Source organism: Maylandia zebra, linkage group LG17, assembly GCF_041146795.1.
Source record: "Maylandia zebra isolate NMK-2024a linkage group LG17, Mzebra_GT3a, whole genome shotgun sequence".
NCBI classification, from domain to species: domain Eukaryota; kingdom Metazoa; phylum Chordata; class Actinopteri; order Cichliformes; family Cichlidae; genus Maylandia; species Maylandia zebra.
The window spans coordinates 32,909,890-32,937,880 of NC_135183.1; the positions used below are offsets into that span (position 1 = coordinate 32,909,890).

General features: G+C 40.6%; 1 protein-coding gene across 3 annotated transcripts in view; it reads right to left on the reverse strand.

Annotated features, from left to right (window-relative positions):
• Nucleotides 1–27,991, reverse strand: part of mdfic (MyoD family inhibitor domain containing) — a 52,872-nt gene that overhangs the window by 22,459 nt on the left and 2,422 nt on the right. Inside the window, exons 2-5 of one of the 3 annotated variants that reach the window (XM_004560848.2) lie at nt 6,202–6,428; nt 3,132–3,502; nt 2,664–2,768; nt 583–693 (exon numbers count right to left, since the gene is read on the reverse strand). In XM_004560848.2, the coding sequence (XP_004560905.1) occupies nt 583–693; nt 2,664–2,757 (205 nt within the window). In that variant the 5' untranslated portion in view covers nt 2,758–2,768; nt 3,132–3,502; nt 6,202–6,428. Of the gene's footprint in view, nt 1–582; nt 694–2,663; nt 2,859–3,131; nt 3,503–6,201; nt 6,429–27,991 lie in introns of all 3 variants that reach the window. The other 2 variants (XM_004560847.2, XM_004560846.2) reach the window with 2 other exon arrangements.

Sequence of the window (27,991 nt, forward strand, 5' to 3'; positions counted from 1 at the left end):
TCAACAGAAAAGTGCCTCTAGCTGCTGGCACAAGTCTTCTTCAATAGGTGAATGATTGGTGCAGGCTAAAAAACACTGTGGCTAACATTCAATCAGAGTGTAAAGACAGCTAGTGCCAGAACCACAAACAGGATTTCCCCACTTCCAAAACACAGCGCTGAGGGTTTGGAAGGAGAAGTAAAAAATGACGAAATGAGCCAAGTCTTGGTCATTATGGCAGAATAAGAGCGCCTGCATGTTACCACGCTTACCAAGAGAGCTTGGTGCTATCTTGACATTACTTTAATTGGAAACACTGAAGCTAATATTTTAGTTGGCCAACTGACCCCTGCCTCACACACTGTGCAACTGCCATAACAACAACTATCCATATAGCGGTTGTGATGATAGAAAAAAGGACGAGATTACAGCCGCTTTAATGTTAAATAAATGGTAAACAGAACCGTTGTGACTGTTGCAGGCAGAACGTGTTTGTTATTTCCACTCTCTACAATTAAACGGTGCATTGTTGTTTATCATTAAAAATAACAGCAAGATGCCCTGCTGCCTGCCCACAGCTTTTCCCAGGTCGTTAAAACTTACTTCTTACAGGCTCGCAATAATTAGGCTTCTCCTCCATCACGTGACTCGGTCCTTCGGCGGCTGGTTTCCTGGGAGATGATGTTCTCCCTGATGATTCATTGTCACGAGCATCTAGGGTCACAAGAATTTAACGTCAAACAGAGCTGATGAAGAAAAACCCGCCACATGGAGAGTTGCGCAAACTAAGTACTGTGCTGCATGGTGACCGACAAGACGGGGTCGCTTAGTTTAATTTCATGCTATTAAGGACTCAGCTGTTCATTCCTTTAAAATAAAATAAAACAAAATAAAAAAAACAGATGTAAACTTTAAGTGTAGAGTTGGCCACGGAGGACAGAATATCAGGGACAGCTGGATGATCCAGAGGTGCGGAGGCCGCTCAGCATGTTTTTGCCAGAAAAAACAGGCCACTGGCAAACTGCACAACATTGAGGGGCGGTTCAGGTAAAGGCCTTGCCAGAGCTCTGGATCTCATTTTCTCTCCTTTTGCTCCCGGGCGTGCTCTACCTGCCAAGCTTTTTAACTGCCATAAAAGGCTGCATTCATCTAAATTGGAAAAAGTATGTTGGCAAAAAGAAGAAGAAGAAGAGAAAAAAAATCTTACAGCCTGATAGATGCGCAAATGCACGAGAGACAGCTTCACTCATCTGCCTAACCCGTTTCTTCTGGCCTCTTGACTTCAAGGCTCGCTCAGGCTTCGCTCACTGCACACTGCTGCTTTGTTCGGTAAATAAACCTTCCACAATGACTTTATTCACTGGTTTGGAGCCAGATGCCTACTCATAGGCCATAGTTTTGGGGGATTTTTTCCCCTTAAAACTGAAAGTTTTTCAGTGCCGTCGTGGAGCTCGAGCCTTCAGCTCGGTGAAGATTGATTCAACAAACCTAAAAAAAAAGAATCACATTTACAGAAGCCTTGCTCCCATACTCCCATACAACACCCTGTGTTTGTAAGCAAGTGATGGATGGGGCAGCGTAACAGATGAGTGCGGGCCAGAAACTCTGCCCAGACAGATATGGCACATATCTCAGCTCGGGGGGGCTAATGTATGGTAGCAGCGGTGACGTTAGCAGCAGTTCTGTGTGATGCATCGCAGTATTTAGTGATCACAGTTAGAAATAAATTGCTCTATTCTCTGTACATCCGCAGTCCCCGGGGAGGGGAAATCTAGTCCTAACTCCAAGTGCCTTTGAAGGTCCAGCAAAAAAAAAAAAAAAAATCCATTCACAACCCAACAGCCCCAGTGATTGCTTACTTTGTCCTACTTTGCTATTTTCTGACAGTGCCATAATGATGCTTGGTATAAATAGGATGGTTAATGGTTCATTGCTTGTTTGAAGAAAAATGAAAAGGGGGTGTGGGGGGGTAAGCTTATTTTACATGTGATAATCTTAGGGGCAACTAGAAAGTTAATTAAAAACTATAATTGGCTGTGGTTGCTGTTAATAGTCACTAGGGCGTTTCTGCAGACTTTATTGGGGGGGAAAAAACAAAAAAAACCCACAAACACTATCGAGCTTAAAGCTGGAGCAGAGATACTGATGCACACCAAAAGTCACATGAATATAATGTAGAAAGCAAGTCTGTGATTGTCCAGAGCAGACTGAAAAATCCTGATATGCCAATCATCTGTAGCACACACCCACTGGCTTGTCTTTAGGATTTGCTTTTTAGCGTGAGTTTCTGACTGAGTATGACACTATATTTAGAGCTCACTTTCATTACTGGTATGCTGGCAGCTAGGATTGAAAAAAAAAAAAAACCCTCCATAAACATGTACACCAGAGGCTGGTATTATATAGGAGGTTTTTTTCCCTTTTTTTTTTTCCTTTGGATTGGATGTTTTAAGTGGGTAAGCTTGGCTTGAATGTGGGTAAAAGGTTCATTTTAAATGTGATTGGTGGATCTGAACCAGTACAGAGCCAACATATTCTGACAAAAAGCTAATTAGATCTTACAAAAGCACCTCTCTCATCCTCCCAAACCCTCTCAAGGATAAATACACCTGACTTATGTAACTGAAATTGTACGTTTCTAAATCAATCGGTTTTCACTTTAGGTCCATCCTGTGTTTTCTTACCGTGTGTGGCTGACAGCAGGGGACTTGTCTCCTGCCCTGGGCCCTTCGCTGGCTCTGCCAGCCCATCCGGATGAAGGACAGTCTCCTTGGACATGAGACAGTCGTCTTTTGGGGGGAAACAAAACAGCAGAAGTAGTTTCTCCCTGTCCTCAGCCTTCAATGCTGTGAAAACCAACGCCTCATCATCAGCACAGGCTTGAAGACACAAATAAAAAATGTTTTAAACAAACGCGCAGGTCGCCAACTTATTCACGCAGCGAGAAAAGTGACGTCGCGCTCCAGAAAGTCTTAGTCGAAATTTCCCTTTTTGTCGTTTTTTTTAAAACATAAACTTACTGCAAAACTTCACATGGCGTTCATTTATTCACATACACACCATTTTCTATAGGTATATATATATATATATAAAAACGCTTTAATTGTTCTAAGCGTTATTTACGGCAAAAGGCGACACGAAGGACAATTTACCTTTCAAACATGACAACTCCGGTGCTTCAGAAGTGATTTATTCCCATCCTCGCTTCCTCCAACTCGTTTCCCGAGACGTTAGGAAGAGAAAGGAAACTGGGTGAAGGAGTAGCTTCGAGTCCAAAAACTTTTCCGTAAGTATAGTTGGCAGTGTAACCGGGTCTCTGCTCGGTCCAGATGTTGTTGACGTGCAAAAAAACATGAATAATAATCCTCGCGACGCCCTCGACGCTCAGTGGCGGTAGTTTACTGAGGAAAGCTGCGTCTAAAACATTTTCATCATATCCGCATTCCTGCGCCACCACAGCCAGAGAAGCCACTCTTCTCTGCCTTTGCTACTCTTGGCGGCGGAGAGGAGAACAAGGCCCTCCCTGAACATGTGTCCCCAAAAATAAAGTTAGGAAAAAGTGAGTAATCACGTAAAATATATATTTTTTCAAATATATATGTTGGCATAATAAAAAATATATACAATTTTATTTAAAAAATGAACATATTTTTGCATATGTAATAGAGTCATGAGAAATTCAAGTAAAAGTCAAAACATTTTGGTTCTCACAAGATTGCTTTCATTAGTGTCTCTTCTTCCAGGATGACAGTACTCCCATCCAAAGGGAGTGAGATGTCACTGAATGGTTTAAACACTATGACAGTGGTGGCAAATTCTCAGGTCTTTGCACTCAAGCGGTGCAGATAGTGCTCTCTGAAACCATCATCTGAAAAGCAGATGAGGGAATGTATTTTGAAGGAATTGTGTTCCATTCCTGCAGCAGACTTCCAGAGACTTGGAGAATCATTGCCAAGGCAAGCTGAAGCTGTGACATGATGACCCAGTTATTGAGACACTTATTGTTGGTTTGTGTTTTATTTTCCTTATTTTTGTAAATGAATTTGGTTTGTTTGGAAATAAAAACAGAATCCAGTGATTTCCAAATTTCACATATCTGTATCTTATTCATATCATATGTTTAAACTGAGAAAATTGATAATTTAAATAAATTAATAGGGTCATTTTGAGTTTGATGGTGGTAACATATCTCAAAAATGTTGGTAAAAAAGTAAATGCCACTAAAAACAAACAGCTGGAGGAACACTCTGCAGCCAATTAGTTTAACTGCTAACATGTTACAAACATGACTGGGTACAATGATATATTCAAAATTTGAAGTTTTTATGAAAAACATAAACAAAAAGATGAATGATTTGTTAGTTAAAGCTTGAAAGTATATACAGGTTTTAGACCAACATATGATCCTGTGACAAAGTGGTTACACTTAAACTCAGTTACCACTTGTCCCTTAACCATATTGATAATTTATCTAAATTCATCTTTTTTTGTACAGTTGGCCATAATACTAACTTTGCTTTACATACTATCCCGGGTTGGTTTGTGGTAGCACTAGTTGTGGTAGCATCCATTACATCTATGCATATGTTTTTAAAGCAAATACCACTAATCAACAAGTCATTTGAATTTTCTTCTGTTCACAGGTAAATTTCTAATAAATTATGTTTGCTTATGTTGCTTTGGTTATATTTACCATGTTTGTCAATTTGTTCAGGTCCTATATCTAAAACAGGTGTGTGGGAGGGGCTGCCCCAGTACCTCCTGTTTATATAGGGTTTTTGTTTAGAATCGTATTGTTTTTTTGTTTTTGTTTTTTTGTTGTTTTTTTTTGTTTTGTTTTTTAAATGACATCAGAAACAGCAGTATGCGACATTACGTGATGGCAGAGCTTCAGTTCATCCTTTGTCCTTTTTTTTTTTTTTTATAAATAGGACAGGGGGAATGAATGAGAGAAAGAGGGGGAGAGAAAGAAAGAAAACCAAAGGGGAGAAGAGACGGTGAGAGGGGGGGGGGAGAGAGAGAAAAAAAAAAAAAGAACTCCTGGGTCACCTGTATGGAGAAAAAAAAAACAAACAAAAAAAAACAAACAGAGGAGACAGCAAACAACAAAGAGCAACATAATAATAGAGAAAACAAAGCACCATCACAATAAACTAGCTAGTCATAGATATCAATATTTACTAAATAATAAACGATATTGTGCAGCACGCAAGATAGACAGCGCACAGTGTGCTTTGAGGCAGCAGCCAAGAAAGCTTTAGTCCGCGTCTGTGAATACCCATGTGTGCATACCTGTGTGGATCAGCATGCTTGCATTCCAAAGGTTTCTCCATGTAATGATCTGCTAGGGAGTGTGGGGGGGCCACAGCCCCGTCCTCCAGGGTGTGAAGCGGGTATGGAGGAGATCAAAACTCCAGACATCCAGAGGCCCCCAGAACACAAGAGACCATGGAAGACCAACAGAGGGGCAGCCGCGCCACTGTTCCAGTAAGAGCTGAGGATCGTATTGTTTGGTCTAACCCATTTTTCAATAGTAGAGACTAATGAGGTTCAAGTGTGTGTAAAGTCCTGTATACAGCAAGTGAGATTTTACCTACCAGGCTTTAAAATGGTATGATGGAGATGCCAGAAATAAAGTACACTTAAAAGAAACTGATGCCGTTGCTGTCTACTTATCACCTTCCTTGCCACTTGGTCTACACTACCTCACAGCTCCCATCCAGATCACATCTTTTTCAAGGTCAGGCCTTGCATATTTCACCAAGATAAGACCTTCCACCCACTCAAAACATTTGCACCGCATGAAAAGAAATTTGGGTAAAAGAAGAGTCAGGATTGTTGAAAAACTAGAAAGTATATAGGTCACCTGCACCTATGACCAATTTATAACCCCCAATTAATCTAGCCCCATTGTGGCAGGAAGCAAGAGTACCCAGAAAGGATCTATGCAGACAGGGAGAACATGAAAATTCCACACAGAAAAGCCCCAGCTGGTTAGTGGATTTGAACCATCTTGCTGTAAGGCAAGAGTACTAACTACTCCACCATTGACATTTTACTTGAAATTTGACCCTCTTGGAGCATCTGTAGCTTATAACTCAAAATGTGACCAAACCTGGCAAGGCACTGTGGTGTTTTCTGTCATCTGCATTTTCAATTATGATGTAATGGGATGGTGTTTTTTTTCTGTACAGGTACTGGCACACAGCCTTTCTTACTTACCTTCATGTTTCCCAATTTGTTTTAGTACTTCCTGTCTATGTTTTGTGTGGCAAACATTGCAAGTCATTCCTCCCATTGCTCATTCGGTTGCCAGATTGTCCTTCAAGTCACTGTCGTCAAGCTTTCCAGTTGTTCTTGCCATTCAATATTTTATTTTATCCAAGTACCTGTATGAGATTGTGGGTTGGATCTCTGTCAGCCTCAGTATTAAACTCCCATTTGCATACCTAAAGAAAATAGACAAAATAGCTGTGGTAAATCAACCACAAAGATGGACAACATGTGTCAAAAGTTGAAAACTGTAAATATGCAACAGAATAATAATCGCAACAACCTTTTTAGCTCCAACTTTATCTTTTATCTTTCTCCATTTCAATTCAAATATAATTTTCTTCACATAAATGGGAGCAGAGTCCTGTGCTGTGTCCTCTCTATAGTCAGCAGGGTATTGTTAGTGCAGATTCTTGCTGATTGCCATCATAGCCATTGAACCCTATTGGTAACAATATAAGTGAGATTTAAGCCTTGGTAACATGAGAGTGTGGAGGTGATTGATGTGAAATATGCCCTCCCTCATTGACTGGATGAACTCCATTTTCTGCTCCTAATGCAGAAATCACTCAGGGTCCCCAGCATAATGATTTACGATGAATCTGTGTCAATGTTGAACTCGGCAAACCCCACGTAATCCATCTTGCAGATATACCTACCTACCCCGCCCCACCTTGCCAGCTCTCACCCGCCCGTCCCTTGCCTTCACGATAGGAAGGTAAGGAATGTGTGTCTCTGTCTCGCTCCCTCCCTCTCTCTATGTCTATAAGTGTTGAATCCATTACAGGCCTGATGTGTAATCACAGAGGACCTCTGTGCCCCCTTAGACTGTAATTACCTGGATACAGATACTCCCTCACTCCATCCTCTAGAGCTGCTCAAAGCCAACAACTCCATTAACCAGCATGCAGTGCTTTCAGCCTGCCTGACTGGGTGCCAAATGTAGAGATACAGTTGAAAGGGGGGAAAAAAGTTAAATTTTCATTTAAATAATATGAATTTGGCCTCGGTAGTGTGTAATGGTCACAGTTCAGCTTCTGGATAAAACACAAACAGATTAAAGCCTATACTTGAAGGGTCCCTCCTCGACGTATGGTAATCTTTTGAAGACTGTACATGCAACGTAAGTGCACCGTGAAATCAACCCCTGTTGTCAGTCTTTGTCTCTCTTACATAGTGACACTGCTGTTGCTGCTGACAAACATTATCTTGTGTGTGATCATGTGCACAGTGTCATTCCCCACTCCCTCCCTGCCTCCTTTTTTTTTTTTTTTTTCAAAATAAGTCAAAGTGGAGCTGGCTGTGTAGACACAGTGGGTTGTCACAGTGTGTCAAGCGCTGGTGTCAGCATTGCATCTGTTGCAGTCACATCTCAGAAGACACAAGGAAGCATCTCTCTGTTGACTTCATCTGTTTGTTTGGCAGCTTGCCTGATTGCTAGAGTGTGTAGTGGCGAAGAGAAGCGCCGGCTCAGTCGGTGCACACGCTGCCGACAAGTCTAATCCTCCTTTGCCGAGTAAGGAGGGAGCCCAGCCCCAAACAAATACTGCAACTCCAGGCTACCATGTATTTCATCTTCCACACTGCACACCCTCTATGTGTCTTTAATATAATTACATATATAATTTATGTATAATAAATCAATTTTCTTTTTCCTTCTAAAAAAAGAAAAAAGAAATACACATTCGTTTTTTGGTTGGAGTCATCTACCAGTTAGTGTAAAATAAAAAACAAAGATCAAACAGTGAGCTTAATTATCTGCAAAAGGTAATAAAATACATTCTCCAGCATTTTAAACACGTATCTGACATGTTGTTGTATCTCATTTCTGTAATCTGTACAAAAACCAAAGATTAAAAACCTTCAGGTCAGCATGGTGGTACAATGGTCAGCATTATCACTTTACAGCTGTAGGGTCCTGGTTCAAATCCACCAATAATTGGTGATCATAAAATGGCCATAGGTGTGAATAGTTGTATGTTGGCTCTGTGACAGACTGGTGACCTGTCCAGGATGTACTCCTTGTCCTCACGAACCTGGATTAGATAAGTGGAGGAAAATGGATGGAACTCTTTAATACACTGTTATGTGATGGTGAGTTTTTTTTAATTATTTTATATTTTTGGTTTCATAAACATTGATATTTAATTTTAGATCCTTTGACTTCAGCACAAATATTTGCTGAGCATTGATCTGATTTCCAAGAATTCGTTCATACAAACAGAGTCTGGCTAGCTCTGTATGAAAGAAAAATGGCCATAGTTAATGTCATGCTTGCAACAGCTGACTGACGAATTAGAGTTTGGTATTTCGACAGATGTCATTTGCCGCCCACCGTGAAAAAGTTGACCAATCGTCATGCTAGCTAGCTTAGTTAGCTAGCCATATCCAAAATTCACCACGATGTGCTAATTTTGGCTAGCAAAAAACAGTCCTATAATAAACTGGATTATCCTTACCTGTGATTTCTGCCATGAGCCCAGTACACAGTAAGTAATAAAAAAGATCACCCCAGTACAGTAGGCATGTTATTAGTAGTAAGGTGTTTTAACATAAGATTCCAGTAGTGTTAACTGAGTTTCAAAACAAGGCTCTGCAGATTTCTGGAACCTCTTCCTAAACTTAATTTAATCCTAGAGGTTTCTAAGCTAACTAGCACCTTCCTCCATATATATACACATATATATCACTAATAAACAACCTTTTTGTTGTGATTGTTTGATTTAAACTTTTATATATGTAAAGGATTTCATTTTCCCCGAATGCTCAATGCAGCTTTGAAAATATTCATAATGGGACTGCAAAGCTTTAGCATTCCAAGTATATAGTTAGGTGATCTGTATGATTAACTGTGAGTCTCCACTCTTATCATGAGCTTGCTAATCTCATTTGTTTTTCGAGGAAACTTTTGTACAACTCTTTCAGAAACTGAGCTGACAATGAGAGATAGCTTTAGGACAGAATATCTGTAATTAGCCCTAATGAGCTTATTTCTTAGCACCCTGCAGTTGTAATAGAAATGCAAAAATTGGCCCACATTGCTCTCTGCATTGACTTTAATGGCCAGGCGAAAGAGTTGAGCTGTCATTTTGAACAGCAAGAACAGGCACCTGTACCTGAACAAATCTTCAAAGATTTTACACAGAAGTCCATGCAGAATGAGTAGAACTTAATAAGGAAAGCTCTTTGAAGCTGACCGTGACACCAGCTGAACCTTGACACCCTCACATGATTAATAGTATTATGGTAAGTCCTTTTTTCTTCTTTTTTTTCTCCAAGCAAAAGATTGTTTGAGGCTGTCTGATCAAAACATTCAACCTTTTATTGGTCCAACTGTCAAAAAAGAGAGACTTTGTATTTGGCACGGAATTAATCTGTCTGGATGGGAAATGAACACGAATGGACATAAATTGATGGACTCATTAAAGAAACTTTTCTTCATGATTAGAATGAACCCTGTTGCAGTAACTGATTAGGATTTTGATGCTAATAAACTACCTATTTTTATTTAATTACTTAAAACTCTAGGAGTGGAATAGAGACTGACTTTCTGCTTATATAGATGCACATCTGGAATCCAAGTCTGGAGTGTGAAACCACACGTAATCAGTTGCAAATGTTCACACAAAAGGACCAGAGTTCATAAATATGTACTGCTTGGATAAAGGCAGAGAATAACAGGTGATTGACGATTAAAAATGACATTAAGAACCAAGGAGCCCACTCGGCGGGTTATCACAATGGCTTGGGCCAGGCAATGCAGAATCCACATGTGCCTGCATTGCAGCTTTCGAGAGCATTCAAAATGACTTCGCCTGTTGAAGAATATGAGATCAAAGCTGACGCCCATCTGTAATTAATTGAAATTTATTGACAATCATCCAAAGCCACTGAGACAGCAGCTGTGTTTGACCCATCATTCAGGCTCATTGGCTTGTCATATGCTGATATTTTGATGATATGTGGAAACTGGAGAAAGGTGGAAACTGGTTTATTATTTAGGTTTTAATGCAGACCACTTGATATGAGGAACATAAACTCGCACACTCTACCCTCCCATGTTTTCCGGCACAATAAGCCCATCTTGTTAGTCACATTTTCATTTTAATACTTTTACACTGACAGTTCTAACATCTACTTTACATTATGTACATGCCACTAAGGTTCACAGAGATAGTTACTTATATGACCAGAGATCACTCAGATTTTGCAGAAAGTGCACACAATACTTCAACTCAATGAGAAAGTGCAGCTTAGCTTTATAGCTCAGTCATATGAGAGTGACACTGGGACAGTGCAAGCAGGAAAAATGGGTCATATTCCAGGGATTGCATAGCATTTGCTGTTGGAGACTGATTACAAGTAGTTGTGGTGTCCAACTGGTTCCCCAGAGGTTGAGTGTACGACACCCTCAATTTCCGGGTAACCACTTTCAGTGGCAAGGCAGTTACAGAGGTTGCCTTGTGGGAGAAGATCTCTACCCAGACACTGGCGGTCTGATGTTTTCAATTTTTCAAACTGCAATTTAATTTATAAATGCTTACAAATTGCCAACATGTTGCAATCACGTCAGTTTGCAGTTAAACTGCTGTCCTGAAGCAACTTTGTGATGGGGTTTTTTTTCTCAGATCTGTAAGATTCTGGCTGGACTCTGAATGTAAGTAGTTAATGTGATTTTTTTTTTGCATATACACAGCAACCCCCATTCAATTCCAAACTGATAGCAAACTGATTCAATGTTAATGCCATTTTATCGCCCTTGAGGAAACAAAGTCACGCTGACGACAGTAGCACGAATCTCAAAGGCAATGAGAATGCAGGTTCGTTGAATATGATTTCAGTAGTTTTGGTCATGTTGAGGTTTCCATCCACTGTTTTCTATGTGACTGCAGCATTAATGAAACTCATTATGTTTCATACTTTTTTGTTTTTGTAGTTCTCACCCAAATTTACCTAAATGAATGAATCAATTACCCACACGTTAGATTTCTACTCCTGAAAGTTTTGTGTCTTCTTTGTCCTTTGCTGCCTTTGTTGCTCAATGTGGAATGATAATCAAAAAAATGTCAGACTGTTTGGATTTCTATGATCCTTTACAGAAGCTATTAGCATAAACCATAAGCCAAGCTAAAGCGACACTGGCTAAAATCACAGTGGGATCCTTATTTGTAAAGGCATGACGCCTCATAGCCTGTGTGTCCTGCTTTGAGGTTTCCAACATGATGCCAGCACATGCCCCTGAGTCCTGTTAGTAAAACCCCCCTGGGTTGAAGCAGATCAGATTTTACCCAGAGGCACGCGCAGCCACCCGCAAACACACGCATTCAAAAGAATACACAAACAAAGCACAAATATTCTCCAACATTCAGAACTCACTGACTGTCACACGCACAGACACACACACAGAGAGACACTTCCCTGAACCCTCCTTCACAGTCCACAAACATACCTATTTCTTGATTAATTCGATGCCCTGCCTAAGCTTCCTAAATTATGCTTTGACATAGGTTATAATTAAATAAGACAAATTTGGGAAGTGTATGAAATCTCTCATTTTCTGAACAGAAATGTGAGTTTTAATTTACGTCATGCCGAGAAAAGCTGCGGTCACCTGCAGAGAGCCAATTCACTGTGCATCGCTCGGTGCATGATGTCTGGCTCGGACAGAATGCGTCGTTAAAACAAAAACCCCTATGCCAATTTATGGAATAGCGGTCAAATATTTATCCAGTTGATGAGCTGGGCTGTGTGTTCCTCCCTGACAATAATTAAAGACAAACCAAAGCTAAAGGTGAGCAGCAGCCATGACATAATTTCACAACGACCCAGTCTGAATGAGAGGGTAGTGGACAGTATAAAAGCACAGATTTTTCCTTGTCTTGATGAATGCATGTGAAGCAGGATGGGACAGGGATGTGTGAGGCCGCTTTGATTGTTTGATCCTGTTTGCATGAGCTGATCCATGATGGGTAAACATCCGAAACTGTAGAGTGACTGCTTATATAAACTGACCTGTGCAACAGCTGTGGCGGGAATAAGCACTGTCACTCCAGAAAACTGAAATAAATGAGCTTGCCTTGTTGATCCGAACTGTCGCCTCCCACCAAGCCACAACAAACCCTGCTCGACATGACACAGTGGAATCCTAGTCTTAATTCTCTCATCTGGAAAAAAGGAGTATATTCCCCATCTTCTACTGCACATACACAATAGACTTCAAAAGATGTGAGATTGTGCCTCTATGCCTCTATGGTTGCCTGCTACTCCCCCAGTGGAAGCTATTGAGATGTATACATGAATGGGTATGAATGGGATGTTGGGTTGTGTGTTGTGGGAAGGGCCTGTTGTGAGATCTGGGGTTTCTCAGACAGGGATCACAGCCTGAGGTGCTGCGTGTGTCCAATGAACAGTGCTCAGCACCATGGGATAACAATGAGAGCAGAGCAGTTCTGAAAATCAATAAACTGCTTGAGCTCTCCTTGGTCTCCTTCGTAGAGAAATAACAGGATGCCAGAGTCTATCTATGTCTCTTTATTTTTCTGTCTGGCTCTTTTAATACTCTCTTTCTTCAGCTTCTGCTTTATATAGACACGGTTACGGGGGGGGGAGCAGAAAAAGTGGAGTCCATACAGTAAACACTGACATATTTAGTCTTTCCACGGGGAGGATATTTTTCTGTAGCCTATCTCGCGGTTAAATATGCCCTTATAAATGTCACAACTAATCCATGGACTCCCAGCATTAATGTGAAGATTGCACAGCTTGCATGGAAACAAGTCAGGATGGGAGAAAAGGGGGGATTTTGCAAATCTCCCATCAAAGTTGTCTAATTATGTTAATCAAGAATTCTCCAAATGTCAGCATCGCTGGAGAGGAAGAGATTTGGAGAGAGCGTACACTGTAAATGATGAATCAACCAATCAACCAGACCGCAACGATAGTAATGACAGTTAAAGTTAGACATACAAAAAGAGTCGGCCTTAAATAATAGGCGCACTTCAACAGTGAACACATGAATTAACGCGAAGAATCAATTTATTGCAAGATAAATATTTTCTTATGCTGAATTGGCATCGGTTTTGCTCCGTGTTTATGGGAATAAAGAGCTGAGGAATCTGCCAACAGTTTAACAAATGACATCCAAGTCCCAGATAGAAAAAAAATAATTGAACCATGTGAGAAATAAAAATTGTTTCTTTTCTTTTCACCATTTAAACTTTTCAAATATTATGTTAATATTATGTTAATATAATATTATGAATCACAGGTTATTTTCCCTAAAATGACAAAAGAGCCCTTGACCTTGAGTACCACTTGGAATTAATTTTTTTCTTTTTTCTTTTTTGTAAATTAAGTTTGTTTCTATTGTATGAAACTACATGCTCAATGGCTAGTAAGCTATCAGTTTTTATTACAACCAAGATCGTAAAGATAGAACGCTGAACTCGAGATGTGAAAGCGGAACTTCAGAAGCCAGCTTGTAATCTTAAATTGAAAAAAGCTAGCTGTTGGTTCTGTTTTTATTCTTCGAGCAAAGCTAAATATTGCATGGTTTAAACATCATAATTAATATACAGACACTAGCACTCATATTTGCTAATTTTTATTGCTAACTTGATAGATGCTATTTCGTTACCTTTGGGAAGAATAACTTCATTTCCCCCTTTCTCAGTGCTAGCTTAGCTTAGCTGCTCATTGCCCATTTATTGTCACTTCTAGCGTATTTCGGGTAAAAACCTGGGGAAAATATTTTGGTTTAACTCTTAAAACAAATGAGCATATATTCAGTATCACCAGTGTCTACTCTATTATATTACAGTTTTTAGCATATTTTGGGTAAAAGCTTAGGAATATATTTTAACTTATGTTTATCAAGAAAGCAAATCGGCGTTTTATTCATTATCAGCAGGATCTACTATATTGCGTTGTTCTCAAAATATCTATGAGCCTGGATATTTTAGCTTTAAATATGCTCACATGTCCAGTAATTTGTAAGTCGACAATTGAAAAAAAAGTGAGAAAAATGACAACACAAAGGAAGTCGTAATTTAATCATCCGCAAAATAAAATATTACAGTGCACAGTGCTTTCACACTCTATAAAGCTCCACGATCTGTGTAGCACGCATTAAAAACAATCATGCTGTTTATTGTGTTTGCTATAATTAGATCTTTATCAGCGGGAGGCTTTCTCCCCTCTGATTCTCTAATTTGATACAGTAGCGTGTGCCACAGGTTAGCCACATGGGGAGGAAACATTAATCTAATACAAGAATTCATTCAAAACTCCAGGGGATCTCCGCTAAGTGTTGCAATCTTTGGCTATTAAATTAATGCTGTTGTTTGTTTCATGATGGAATAAATAGGATATGCATGATGAATTAGTTAGTTTGCCGAAGACAGCGTCAATGAGACACAGTAATGGATGTATATGTATAATATTAGATAAGTAGCAGATTGAAATTTAAATCCAATCTCATCACTTTATTTTAGTCTTTATATAATTTTGTTGGAGTGAATCACTTTGAGCCCTGGAGCTTTTCTATGATATACAATCAGTCCAAATACACATGAATAATTTGTTAGCTATATTGCCTGGCACACTTGTAGTTCATGATTACTGACTGCATTAAATCCAGACTGTTAAAACTCCTTTTACATTCATTTAAAATCTAATGACACAAGAGTGCCTAAACAGGAATTTGTCCTTTGTTTTTCTTCTTTTGAAGAGGACCAACTCTAAGTCCTGACTGCCACCAACATGGCAGCCTTTCTTTAGACACTTATAGAGACTGATAATTCCCATAACACCGCAGACCTCAGTGGAATGGGCTTGAGCTCGACGCAAAATTATACCTCATTTGCATGTCATTAGGAAAATAGAAGCCACCTCCCCTTGTGGATTTAACCTCTTATAAATATATTTAAATATATAAATATCATGAATATATTAATTGACACGGACATCACAACATAATCACTAAAAACACACACACGCACATGTGGAAACAGTGGAGTCGCTTTTGGGCGAGACATGCGTGCAGACGGCTCTGAACACACCTGGAAACATGTTTCGATGCGCGCACACACACACGCACGCAAACAAAAATCATTACTGCCTCTGCACACATTTCAACCAACTTATCCCTGACCTTCTCATAAACACACGCAGAGAGATCCACACTCCACCCTCTATAAAATAGTCACACATTCTTCCTCGCCACCCACACCTCCCTGCATGTCATATAAACCTAGCCCTCTTTCTGTCTTTCTCTTCTTTTCCCCTTTTCTTCCTCGCCTTTTCTCTCTGTTTTCATGGATCAGCGGAGAGAGCAATTACATCAGCGTCGGTCTGACGGCCTGGAGATGAAGAGCTGTGTGGTTATGGGCAAACACCTGGCCATGGTTAGAGGAGCGGAGCAGGACCAGAAGTAGAAAGAGGAGGAGGAGGAGATGCAGTGTAGACAGATGTGCTGCAGGTTCTTTGGGCTATGGGGAGGCCTAGAAGCCCACTGAGTTTTGTGTGTGTGTGTGTGTGTGTGCATGTTAGGGGTTGAATTGTGATGGGAAGCACTGAAGCACAAGCGTGAGAACCCACAAGATGTGTGTGCGTGTGTCTGTTTGTAAATCGTGTGAGTGTGGTTGAGTCGAGTCAGTGAAGCCGTTAAACAACCCCCCATCACAAGCAGTTAACATTACAATCGCTCACAGCAGTCAAAACTCCGCACCACCAAAGTTTCAGGCTATCCATTCAGCATGCGTCTGCCTTTTCACTTATTGACAGAGTCACGGCCATTTGCATTACAAAAGGAAACTGTATGAAAATATTCACAAAACATGTCATCTGTGATATGGCTTCAAAATGCTTCAAACATGCCCAAAATCATTGGGAGAAAGAAAAAAAAAACACACTGAAATACAACAGTAAAGCGGGCAATAGAATGTAAAACACTTGCTGTGCCTCCATTTCCTCCAATCTGTTGCTGAGGGATATTTAACTTTAATGTGGAGACAAAAGGAAAGAAAGAGAGGAAAAGTGTGTGAAAGAAAGTGGCGGCATTGAAAGAAACTGAACAATAAAGGAGGGGAAAGAGTGAGTTAGTGAAGTTGCGTGAGGATCACAGGTCTGCTCTTTGACCTCAGACTAACCTCAAAGAGTCCTCAGACAGACATGTGGTAGCCATCTGGCCTGGCTAACCATGCTATTATATCTGGTGATTTATACTTAAGTGTTACTTGAATTATGCTGCTATGGCTGATTTAGCTTTAGTTTTGCTTACGGCTCAAGTTCGTTAAACTCTCACTTCCAGTGACAGTGTGTCATACATAAATGGGCATTTTGAGTTTTATACACACGTGGTTATTTCAATCAAAGCAACTGTGCTCAAGTTAAATTGTGGTTGCTACATAGAGGATGTGTTATCTGCAATGGATGTCAGAATGAGTGGCACAAAAGTCTTCCATCTTGGATTAAGTGCATTTAAAAAAAATCAAGTATAGCTGAGAGGTTCCGGTTCTTGACAACCTCTATTCTTAAATGGATGCTTAAATCAAGACTGTAGTTAGTGCAATACAATATTTTACCAAAATACTCAAATTCAAGTGTGAACCACATAACTAAAGAATCAGATCATTTAGCAGTTTGCTAAAAAATGTTGGATAACCACATTGTTGTTAACCAGCAAACTTCCACAGCTTCTGGAAAAAATAGGCCAATGCCATTCTTTCCAACACGTTCTCACTCCCAAAGCGTAACATTTTACGCTTCCGGGTACCCAACACGAGATTGAAAATATATTACGATTGAAAAAAATGAGGAAACATGAGAACCATTTGGAATGAATCTACACTTGTAAGTTTGTTTTACTTAAATCGCTTTGGAAAAAACTATCTAACGTCATTAAAGTGCTGGTTAAGGTTAGTGCTAAGGTTAGGGTTAGGGCTAGAATACGTGGCTGGAATGTGTATTACCTCAGGAGAGTCATTCTACTGGATTTCATTCATAACCTGGTGCGTAGCATAAGAACGCGGAAGGTCACCTCAGGAACGCCTTGGGACTTGACAAGTCGTCACTATACTTCGCCTCGGGAGTAAGAACGGGCTAACAGACAACAGAGAGCGATTGTTTTAGTTGCAAAAATAATGCACTTGGTATATGGGAAAACAAGCTTTCAGCTCCTGTTATTCACGGCCTCATTAAACACTACCAATGAGTTTATAGACTCTAATATTAATTTTATAAATAATGGTCCCCATAGGATTACACGAAGAAGAGTTTAAATACCTCAGGTCACCCTTTCAAATAAACGGATAAGGCTCAAGAGATGAAGAAGTGAGTGCAGTGGGTGGAGATGATTGTCAGGGGTGATTTGTGACAGAAGGAGAGAGAGCAAAAAGGATGGTTACAAGAAGAAGAACTGAATGAAGATGTTTATTGGGAGTGACCGGGATGGACCAGCGAGCAAATCCGAGGAACAGCTCAGATTGAGTGGTTTGGAGTTGAAGAGAGGTAAGGCTGTGATGGCCCAGACATGTGCAGAGGAGGGATAGCGGATATATTGAGCCCCTAAAGAGGTCAGCTGAAAGATGAAGATTACATTTAAAAAAGGAGAAGTGTTACTCCATTTCTTAGTGAGATGGACCTCTCTTTCATCATATCTGGTTTCAAAATGCCAAGATAAACATGGTGAAAATGCTCCAATGAAGGCTTCAAAATGAAATTTCACAATCCAACAGGTGACGACCCTCTGGGTATGCTCATCTTTTACATACAGTCTGTGTAAAGATACATATGCATGAACAAAGGACACTGAGAAGCCACCATAACGCCATAACGCACAACAAAAAATAGCAGTTGGAAGCAGTAGTTAGAGGAGCATATTGTTCTGTTTAGAGCTTGCTTATAAATATATTTAAATTGAGTAAGTTAGTCTTTCTTTTCTTAGAGTCTTCAGTGGCACCAAAAAAGAGAACAATGAAAGCAATCACCTTCAGACTTCCATTTGGCTTTTGGGGGGCTATGAAAATATCACAATTATAGCCTATTGTTAAAGGGTATTAGGAACTCTATCAGCAATACAACAAAGCAAAGCAGATGCATAGGCTGCTTTGACTGGAAAGAGGCAAGGATGAAACAGATGGAGCTGCAGGTCCACAGCTCTGTTAAGAGGTACAGAAAGTACTGTCATGTTGATATCACGAAGACAAGATTGTTATTTTAGTATTTCAAAATCCAATTTGTAGCCAAGCCACTTTACTGTGAGCTTCACCATGGGGAGTGATGGGAAAACTTTCTTCAAAGATAGACTCACAGATAAATTGCAAAGAATTTGTTATTGTTCTCCCCTCAGTGAAGCTCAAGATGGAGATTCACAAATTTTAAGTAATACTGAAGGTGTAATATACCTACCCACTTTTATGCTGGCTTACTTATTCATTCCACGACTCCATTTATAGGCTCTGTAACTCCAAAATTATATTTAATTTTCAAAAGAAGGGAAGGCACAGATTGTAAAATGAAAAGAAAAAAGCCTCACAGCGGAGCGTGTTCTTACTCCCAACTTATCTTATATTGATGAGATGCACTGGCTATCCTTAGGCATCATTTTGAAGCACAGGATAAATGTTGTGAAGGGCTGGTTTTGAACCCAAACCACAACCTTTCCCTAATTCTAAACAAGTGGGTCTGGCAGCTAAATATGAACAGAGTAAAAGTGAGAGTAGACAGAAACAGAAAGAAAACAGAAACTTAAAGAAAACAGGAACAGAAAGTAAATAGGATACAAACCAAAGTTCTCTTGTCAACAGTGCTGTAATTTACATCACATAACTACGGTGGCCCTGAGAGGCCAAATGGACTGCAGCTTAAGAAAACACCAGCAATAAGCTGCAAAAGCACACAAAACACAAAGGAAATAGGAAAAATGAAAACGGAAACCAAAACATGCCAGGTAAGTGTGTTTTAATCTCGTGATTTATATAATACTGATGACGGATTTTTAGCCTAATAGTCTGATGCCAACACGCTGAACAAGCTGGTTAAAAAGGCTGGTTCTGTCCTGGGTGTAGGACTGGAGAACCTGGTGAAGTTGTCTGAGAGGAGAATGCTACAAAAGCTTCTCAGTATCATGAATAACTCTTCTCACCCCATGCATGCCTCCATCAGAGCACACGCAGCAAAAGATTCATCGCCCCAAAATGCAGAACTGACCGGCACAGGAAATCCTTCCTTCCTGTGGCAATAAGACTGTACAACTCCTCCTCGCTCTGTAGATTACCTTTAGGATTAATATTAATGTAACTTTGTTTTATACTCTTTGTGCAATATTATTAGTCATCTGTTAGTTATTGATTGTATGTTTGTCTATTTCTCACAGTATATGCTGCTACACTACTTTCTTTTTAAATCTTTTTTTTGTATTCATTTTGCACAAGTATTGCACTTTACTGATAGGTATGTTATTATTTTATTTATTGTATTATATTTTTATTTTATTGTACTGTATTCTACTTTAGTGTATTGCATTCTATTTTATTCTATTCTTGTGTACTCTTTTTTCTTCTTTTCACCTTGCTGCTGTGAGCATGCTCGTGACAAAAGAATTTCTCTCGGGATAAATAAAGTTCAAAATTAAATCTTATCTTAACACACTTACCTCTCATCTTTTCTTTCCTCACAAAACCGATAGATTCTCCACTTCTTTTAAGTGTCTCCCAGCTCAATTCTTAGCATCTTTTGGTTCCTGCAACTGGTGCGTCAGGTTATTGTCTCCCCAGAAATACTTCCCTTGTGCTTTTGGAAATCTGTTTTTTCCTATTTCTGCTTTCATTTTTCCTATTTGTGTTGTGTTTTGTGTGCTTTTGCAGCATTTTTCTTATTGCTGGTGTTTTCTTAAGTTGCAGTCCATTTGGCCTCTCAGGGCCACCGTACATAACCCCCTTCTGCCTACTTATAAGGTCTTTGTTACTCTTCCAAAGAGGAACATTTGTCTAAAACTCTGGGAATGTATCTTTTTCAGCATTCTGAAAAAATGTTCTCCCTGGGTGAAATTGGTTCAGAAGAGGGCCCTGCTCCAAAACCCTCCCTGGGTCACAAGCAGATTGCCACAACAATTTGAATGGAAGATGTTGACGTGTCTGCAAAAGTTGCAAACCATTTATAAGTTTCAAAGGGTGATGCAATTCCCTGAAATTCACTAAAGCCAGAATTTCTTTGAGTGTTAACACGTTATTCTAAGAGAGCACAAATAGTGAGTAGTAAATACAACAATAACCTTAGTGAATGTCAAAGTAATGTCGATGTAAAAGAGAATTATTGGCTGAACTAGGAACAATAAATCAAAACTGTCGTGCATTTAAAAGCACAGTGTAAGCACAAAAAAATTGTTGGTTAATTGAACTCAGAGGATGTAGATCTTTGTACTCGCAGCCAACACAGAAGCACTTGTTGCAGACAAGTATAAACCCAGAGCACGCCTCCTAGCCAATTAACAGTAAAATCAGCCCAAACAGATTTTCAATTGATAAATCTTTAATGATACCAGGGATTTTACACAAATACACACTTGACAGTGCTAATTTAAAGCAAATAGGAAGCTTGATTAAAAATTCCCCGGGCATAGTGGGGGAAGATAAATGTTTGAATAATTTATCAGATTTAATTGACACGACTGCGATGTTGTAAACAGAAATATTTTGATGTTCGTAATGCATTTTGACACGATGAGATTTTGGGAGAGATCCAAGGAAGAAGACGACAGATTCAGAAGGGGAAAGAAACTCCAGGAAGTGACAGAGGCTGAGGAAGAGGGAAATCAGCTCTCAGAACTCACCATTTACATATTATTACAGATCAAGCTGCCTCTACAAGCACTTTGGAAATTTTTATCATAACGAATGAAAAAAAAAAGTCTGGGAAAGTGGTGGGGCTATGATAGGCAGCGGAAGTGATCAGCAAACCCAATGATACACAAGCCTCGGAGGCTGCCTGAGGCTACAGCGCTTTGGTTTGACCCCAAGAATGTGACACTAAACAAGGATGTAAATACAGCGAGAATCGAGTGAGAGAAGAGGAAGAGATGGAGGCGGGGGGGTTCTTAGTCAGAGCACATATGGTGTTTGTCGCAGTACGGCACACATAAATACAAGCACACATCAAGATAGGGAGAAAGCGAGTGGAATTGTAAGTAAGCATCACAAAGATGACAGAAAAAGAAAAAAAAAAGTCAGGGGGACCGTGTCATGTTCCACTGGGGACCTAGCAGGGGTTACACGGCCAGCAGGTGCAAGGCCAGCACTTGTCCGATAAGAAACCGATCTGCATGTGCCGGCCTGCTTTCCTGTCCACCCCGGCTTCTGGTAAACATCCCAGTTATCTGCAAACAAACAGAGTTTACCTGTGACTATGAATGAATACATCAAATTTTGATGGAACCACCATGTAAGGCTCCCTGCACGCTCAGAATGCATCTCCACCATGATATGGTGTACACCTGAATACATGAATAGCCAACAAGGAGGCCCTCGCTGTTTGTAGGGGTGATGTTGACTGAATTTTTAAAGATGTTATTTTGATTTGACACGACTGCTTGGCTCGGTGGAGTTCGGAGGGGGGCGGTGGTGGATGGTGGATATATAAGACAGCCAGAGGAAGAGACAGAAAATCATCCAAGGCAGTCTGTGTCTGGGGAAGGGTGCAGGATAAACAGCACTGGGAGAAGCTCCAGAGGACAGAGACAAAAGACAATCAGCTGGTGAGGGATGGAATCATCATACCGACTGTCATAGGGACGGACAGTGCGGAAAGACTGACGGGAAGGAGACAAAGATAGAAGCTAGCAGATAAACAGATCCGGAGATGACAGGCTCACAGTGACAATCCTACACGTAAAGATCTGAAGGTACTAACACGCGAAGACAGCCAGATGCAGAGATAGACTGTAGAATTAGATGTCAGCATTACAGACAGCAAGATGAAGTCACCTAGACAGCCCGCAGGTAATGTAAGTAATTGGCACCATTTGTTTTTTTCTTTCCCTCACACCTTCAATTTATTCCCAACAACGACAGAAAGAGTCGCCACAACACGAGCTTCCCCACATTACTGCACGTAAGATGCGAAAAAAGAAGTGGCAGCGGGATGGGGGGGGGAGGCTAGGAGCAAAGCTGACATTACAACACACGAGCGTTTATGTTGCCTCAAAATGTACGGCATCAACATCAAAGGAAGCCTCACCTTTTGCAAAGAAGGCGAAGACGAAATAAGCGTAGGCCCCTCGCTTTATTAACTCCCAATCAATAAACATGCAGTCGGTGGAGAGGTAATCAGGAAACACTGGCAAATGGCCTGACAATGTATCAAAGCCGACGCTCCGAGGCAACGGCACAAACTCTAACAAGCATTTTATTACCGGTAGCTGTTACTGACATTAGTCAAAAACCAAGAGAGATAAAATAGAATAAGGAATGCAGCGTGGCTGGCTGAGAGGGCCCCTCGGCTGAGAGTGTGCACCTCCTGTGTTTGATAGCCACACGCCTCCTCTTTGATATGATAACAAATATAAATTGTTTAAAAACATCAAATAGGTAGCGAGCGGGAAGCAGTCTCGCTGTCACGGATGTCTAGGGGGCGATAATGTTGCTTGTCCACGAGGTTGAGAGTATTCTGCTGCAGGCTTTTTGTTTGAGCCACAGGACGTATTAATGGGATATTTCAGTTTTTCTGCATGTCTAATATCACTGTTTTTTTCTTCCTTTTCTTTTCACTGCGTCGTCTTCTGTGTTCCTGTGGTAAAGTAGTCACATCCTAACTGTTAGCATAAGTACAAATGAAACAGTCCATGATCCACACGTAAATGTGCATTCTGTATTCACAATCCCACTGAGATAAAGGAGCTTCCAGCAAATGTTCTAAACCGCCATGTCCATAATTGTGTTTATTTACTTTCAGCTAACGATTCAATCAAAATGAAACACTTTTTACAATTATTCTTAGTCTTATTAATATACTTTTTTGATCCAAAAGTGGATTTCTGTTTCTGTATTAACCGTAGAACACTATCGCTATAAATAGTAACGCAATCACTAATGCCGGGTGATTTTTACCCGATATAATATGACCAACAAAAAGTACTTGTCATCAAAATATATCAAAATATGACAACACATGACAAATCAGAGTGGTCTGCTTTTACTTTCAACTGTGCCATGTCTAACAGAATGAAAAAAAGTGTCATGAGGGGATGCTAAAATAATGCTGCAAAATTACACAAAAATCAGGAATTCAAGAATGAAAAAATTCCTTAAAAAAAAAAATAAAAAATGACACTGGAAAGCTGGCCTTTGATCCACCCATTCCTGGGACATTTGAGATATTCCTGGTGAAGGCACAGTCTCCTTGACACGCTAACAGCTGCAGGAGAGAGAAATCATGTAACTGTATTTGCTCGGATGAAAATCACCCAGCAATAGTGTTCTAGGGTTAAAGCTATGCTCTAGGTACATTATAACAACAAACCCTTCAGAAACCCTATGACATAACCTACACCATAAGCTGATGACTGTCTTCAACAACTGTGATTGGCCTGTTTACTACCACTGTTTCCTCCTTTGCACTTCCATATACCTTTTGCAAATGAACAAGATTGACAAAGGAAATTGAAGCCACTGCAGAAATACATCTAACCTGCATTCTGCCTGAAGGTCACCAGATGGCGATAGATTTGGTTGCAAAACGACTTCTGGCTCTATAGAAGGCTAGGGGGAAAAAACGGCTTTCTGCCTTGACCACTGATTTTGCAGACACGTGATTTTTGACATATGAAAGTCATCTTGACAATATAGAGTTAAATGAAAAAGGCTCCGAGTGGTTTGCAACCATCCAGCAGCCACTGCTTACAAGAGATAAATGTGTACTACCCAACCACTTGGTAAGTGGTGGCAGGAGGCTGAGGTTAATGATAGATGTTCTGAAATCAGTTGCTAAAGCTCTACTTCCACTTAAAGCGCCCCTTATGCAGGCTTAGAAACAATAATTCCTTGGCAACTTGGCAAGAAAACGGCAACAATCAGCTGACCCCTATGAGCAAGCACTTGGTGACAGTGGGAAGGAAAAACACCCTTTTTAAAAGGAAGAAACGTCCACCACAAGCTCCTCAGGAGGGGACGGCCATCTGCCATGACCGGTTGGGTGTGATCGGACGAAGACGGGACAAAGAAACTGTGGAAGAGACCCAGAGATGCATGAACAATGCATAAAGAAATAGTGAATGAAAAAAGGTCATGAAGAAGAAACACTCAGTGACTCAAGGGAAGGGCCTAGCAGCCTGAGCCTATTGCAGTGTAACTAAGGGAGGACTCGGGGTCACCTGATCCAGGCCTAACTAAGCTTTATCAAAAGGGAATATCTCTGCCAGACAAGTTGGGATCTTCCACACATCTGCCAGCAACCAAAGCAATGGTTCTGCAGCCTCTTTGTTTCACTAAGTTAAAGCAAGCAGCCATTTGCAGAACACACATTTTTCCTCCGTGATCTGTGGTTGTATCCAAAATGACAGACAACTCTCAAGCAATATATCGTTAGCTTCATAGCATAAGTGCCTAAGTCATTGACTTAGTCAAATGACTTAGGCAATTATGCTATGAAGCTAACGATATGCGTGACACACATGAAAAACATCTATACATGTTCTTGGTAATTTTAGGGCCTCAGTCACTTACTTTGGGTCACACTGAATAAAAAATTAACTCTACTTTGTAAATCTTGGTCATACTGTATTTCAAAAAAAAAAGGGATTACATATCATATGACTAACAAGTCCTTAGTCAATAAACAAGCAGTTTCACAGTCAGACTCATCCATCCCATCACCAAGATGGTGAAGGTGAAAACACTAATGTTGAAGATTTAAAAATGGACTTCGGAAAGCAGTGGATTACATCACATGAAACAGAATGAAAGAGAATGGAAAATAAGCAAAGAGGAAAACTTAGATTCCACCAGCTAGCGTTTCAGCGATGATATTGCAGAGTAACATAGGCACACTGCTCGCAGGTGTAAAGACTGACAACAGCATCAGGCACTTCTGTGGGCTATGTTGTAGGATCTATGTAGGCTAAACAGAAAACTCTTAAGCAAGCCTGAGGTCTTTAAAAACATATCCCTCACTTGACTGTAGCCCAATAACTTTGATGGAAGTCAGTAGGTGTGTTTAAGGTACCCGTGTTTGCAAGCCTTGTTCAGGAGAAGCTGCTAAACCCAAGGGCTGCTAACCTCGCATCCAGGTGAGAAGCCAAGACTGAGACCCGCTCCTCCCGTCAGCTAATTTGTTTGCTTCGTTCGGGGGCATAGCTGATATTAAAAGGAGATCCTGAGCAGCTGGGAAAGAGGGATGCAGGGAGCTGGGGAAAACGGGAGTCAGGGAGGGAGGGATGAGTTTACAAGCCCCAGGTACGGTGAGTGGGTGAGTGAGAAGATGCAGAAGAGAAGGCAATGAGGGAGAAAGGAAAAAAAAAATCTCATCCAAATAATTTTCACCCTGTGGGCGCTAAAATGCAAATCACAGATCAAAGACGTTTGGAATGGAAACTGGCGAGATTGGGAAGGAATATCATCAAGCCGGGGTTATATATGTATGTTCAGGTTGTGAGAGAGACATGTTGGACTCAGGTAATGGAGCTGACCTGTACTTGAACACTGCCCCCCACTGCCACTATCATTTTCCTGCTTGCTTTTTCGCAAGGTTGAAGCGTGTACAGTACAGTGGAAAGTAATTCAGTTTCCCCTTACGCTACCCTTTCCCCCCCCCCCCTCTGTCTCCTTCAATCCATGTTTAGAAAGTCTTTTTCTCGAGCCAGTAACTGTCTAGTTTACACAGACCTTCATAAATGTTGAGGTTTGGCAACCGCAAATGGTTGTTTGCGTGTTGCCTTGTACATCAAGACACTTTTCCCACCGCTGAGTGAACAGCTTCTCCTTTCTAAGGAAAGGAATGTCAAAAGGCTGTCAGGGAACGGCAACAACAACAACCGCCGCCGGAATGTGTACCTAGCGAACGCGGCACTCTAAGTGCTCCAACTACTTCAGTGCTCCAACTACTTCAGTGGTGTTTGATTTGGGGATTTTTTTGTTTTTTAAAAGACACGGGAAGCTAAACGGAATCATCCCAAAATGCATCTTGCTTAAAATGTTCACTCTAAACCTACAGTGGAAATAATAGCGCAGCATTCATCTGCCTCTATACACACTGATGTGAGAGAACATACGGTCGACGGGTGTGGGCAGAGAGACTGAGAGAGAGGATGATGGAGGTAGAGGGGGGCGTGCTATAGATAGAAACTCAGGGGAAGGATGTGACTGGGAGAAGGTGAGGGAAGTCTGTACAAGGAGTCTCCACATTAATGCCTAATTAATGTCTCTCTACCCATTAATGTCTAATTAATAATTTACATCTGTCTCATCCACCTGAAGCTGTCATAACTTTTCTTGTATCCAGAAATTAAATGTGACAATGTTACATTTGTTTTCTACTTCTGACTCTGGCAGGCATTCAGTTTTTATTTTGAACACATCTGAGTAAAAATATACCAAAAAATGTAAAAATCACTGCCTCATCCACTTGTTGATGACGCGGCATAATCCCATTAGCACGTTAGCACTCGTAAGCCTCACGTGAAGGTCGCGGCATACTCAGTCATTTCATTAACTTCCGATATCTTTGAACATAAGCAAATAAATGTGAAGAAATGGCGTAAAGCGCAGTCTTATTTTCCAGAGCCTCAGCGTCTGTTTTCAGACACAGGGCAGGTATTCGGTTGCGGTTCCCTGGGTGCCATCTGCATCAGCACCAAAGCCTTTCACTGACGTGGATTAGCGGTTCACGGCACTTTGACTCCGACCGCCGCAGGATTCAAAACACAGCTGGATTTTTATGGTTGGTCAGCACAACCTGTGGAGGGTCACCCTGCTCCCAGTGTTCACCGAGCCCTCCTCAAATACACCGTTTCCTCTCTGCTGTAGTTGCTTTCTTTCAGGGTATTTGCTTTAAGAATGTAAATCCTTAATCCTCCCATCTTTTTCTTTTCTCATTGCTGCCTTTCCCTTCTCTCCACGTCCACCCATCTTCCGTCTTTTATCCCTGTTAACCTCTCCATCATCTCTATATTGCATTGCTGTCCGATGTTATTTTTTTCTTCCTTCCTGCGCCCGGTGTCACCTGCTTTGTAATCTGATTACTTCACAGCGGAATTAGTATGTATATTTAATGCAATTTTTTCTCCTTTTCTCCTCTCCGTCTTTTATTCTTTTTAAATCTTGATGAGTGATGCGCGGAGGAACGTTGATGGGGTGGGGTTGCTCTACTTGCATGTCTGGCGGATATGCCAGGGCCATGCTAATAAATGACAGCTGATTTATGCGTCTGTATTCTTTTATTTATAAAAAAATAGCAAGCGGGCTGATTTCTGATATTAATAATACAAGTGGATCCACTTTGATTAGGCTTCTGTGGAGAGCTGTGCATATTCAGCATTACAATTAAAGCCTCTGATGTGAAATAGGAATGACACGCTAATGAAGCGAGCTAGCGAGCCTGAACCACGACTGTCCAACAGCATTACGGCCCATCTCAGATGAAGAGTAATTATACGAGGAACACTGAAATGTCATTAAAAATCTTCAGTAAGTGATTTAACCCACCATTCCTCACTAATGCAAGATATTTCTTTTTTCTTTACCACCATCCA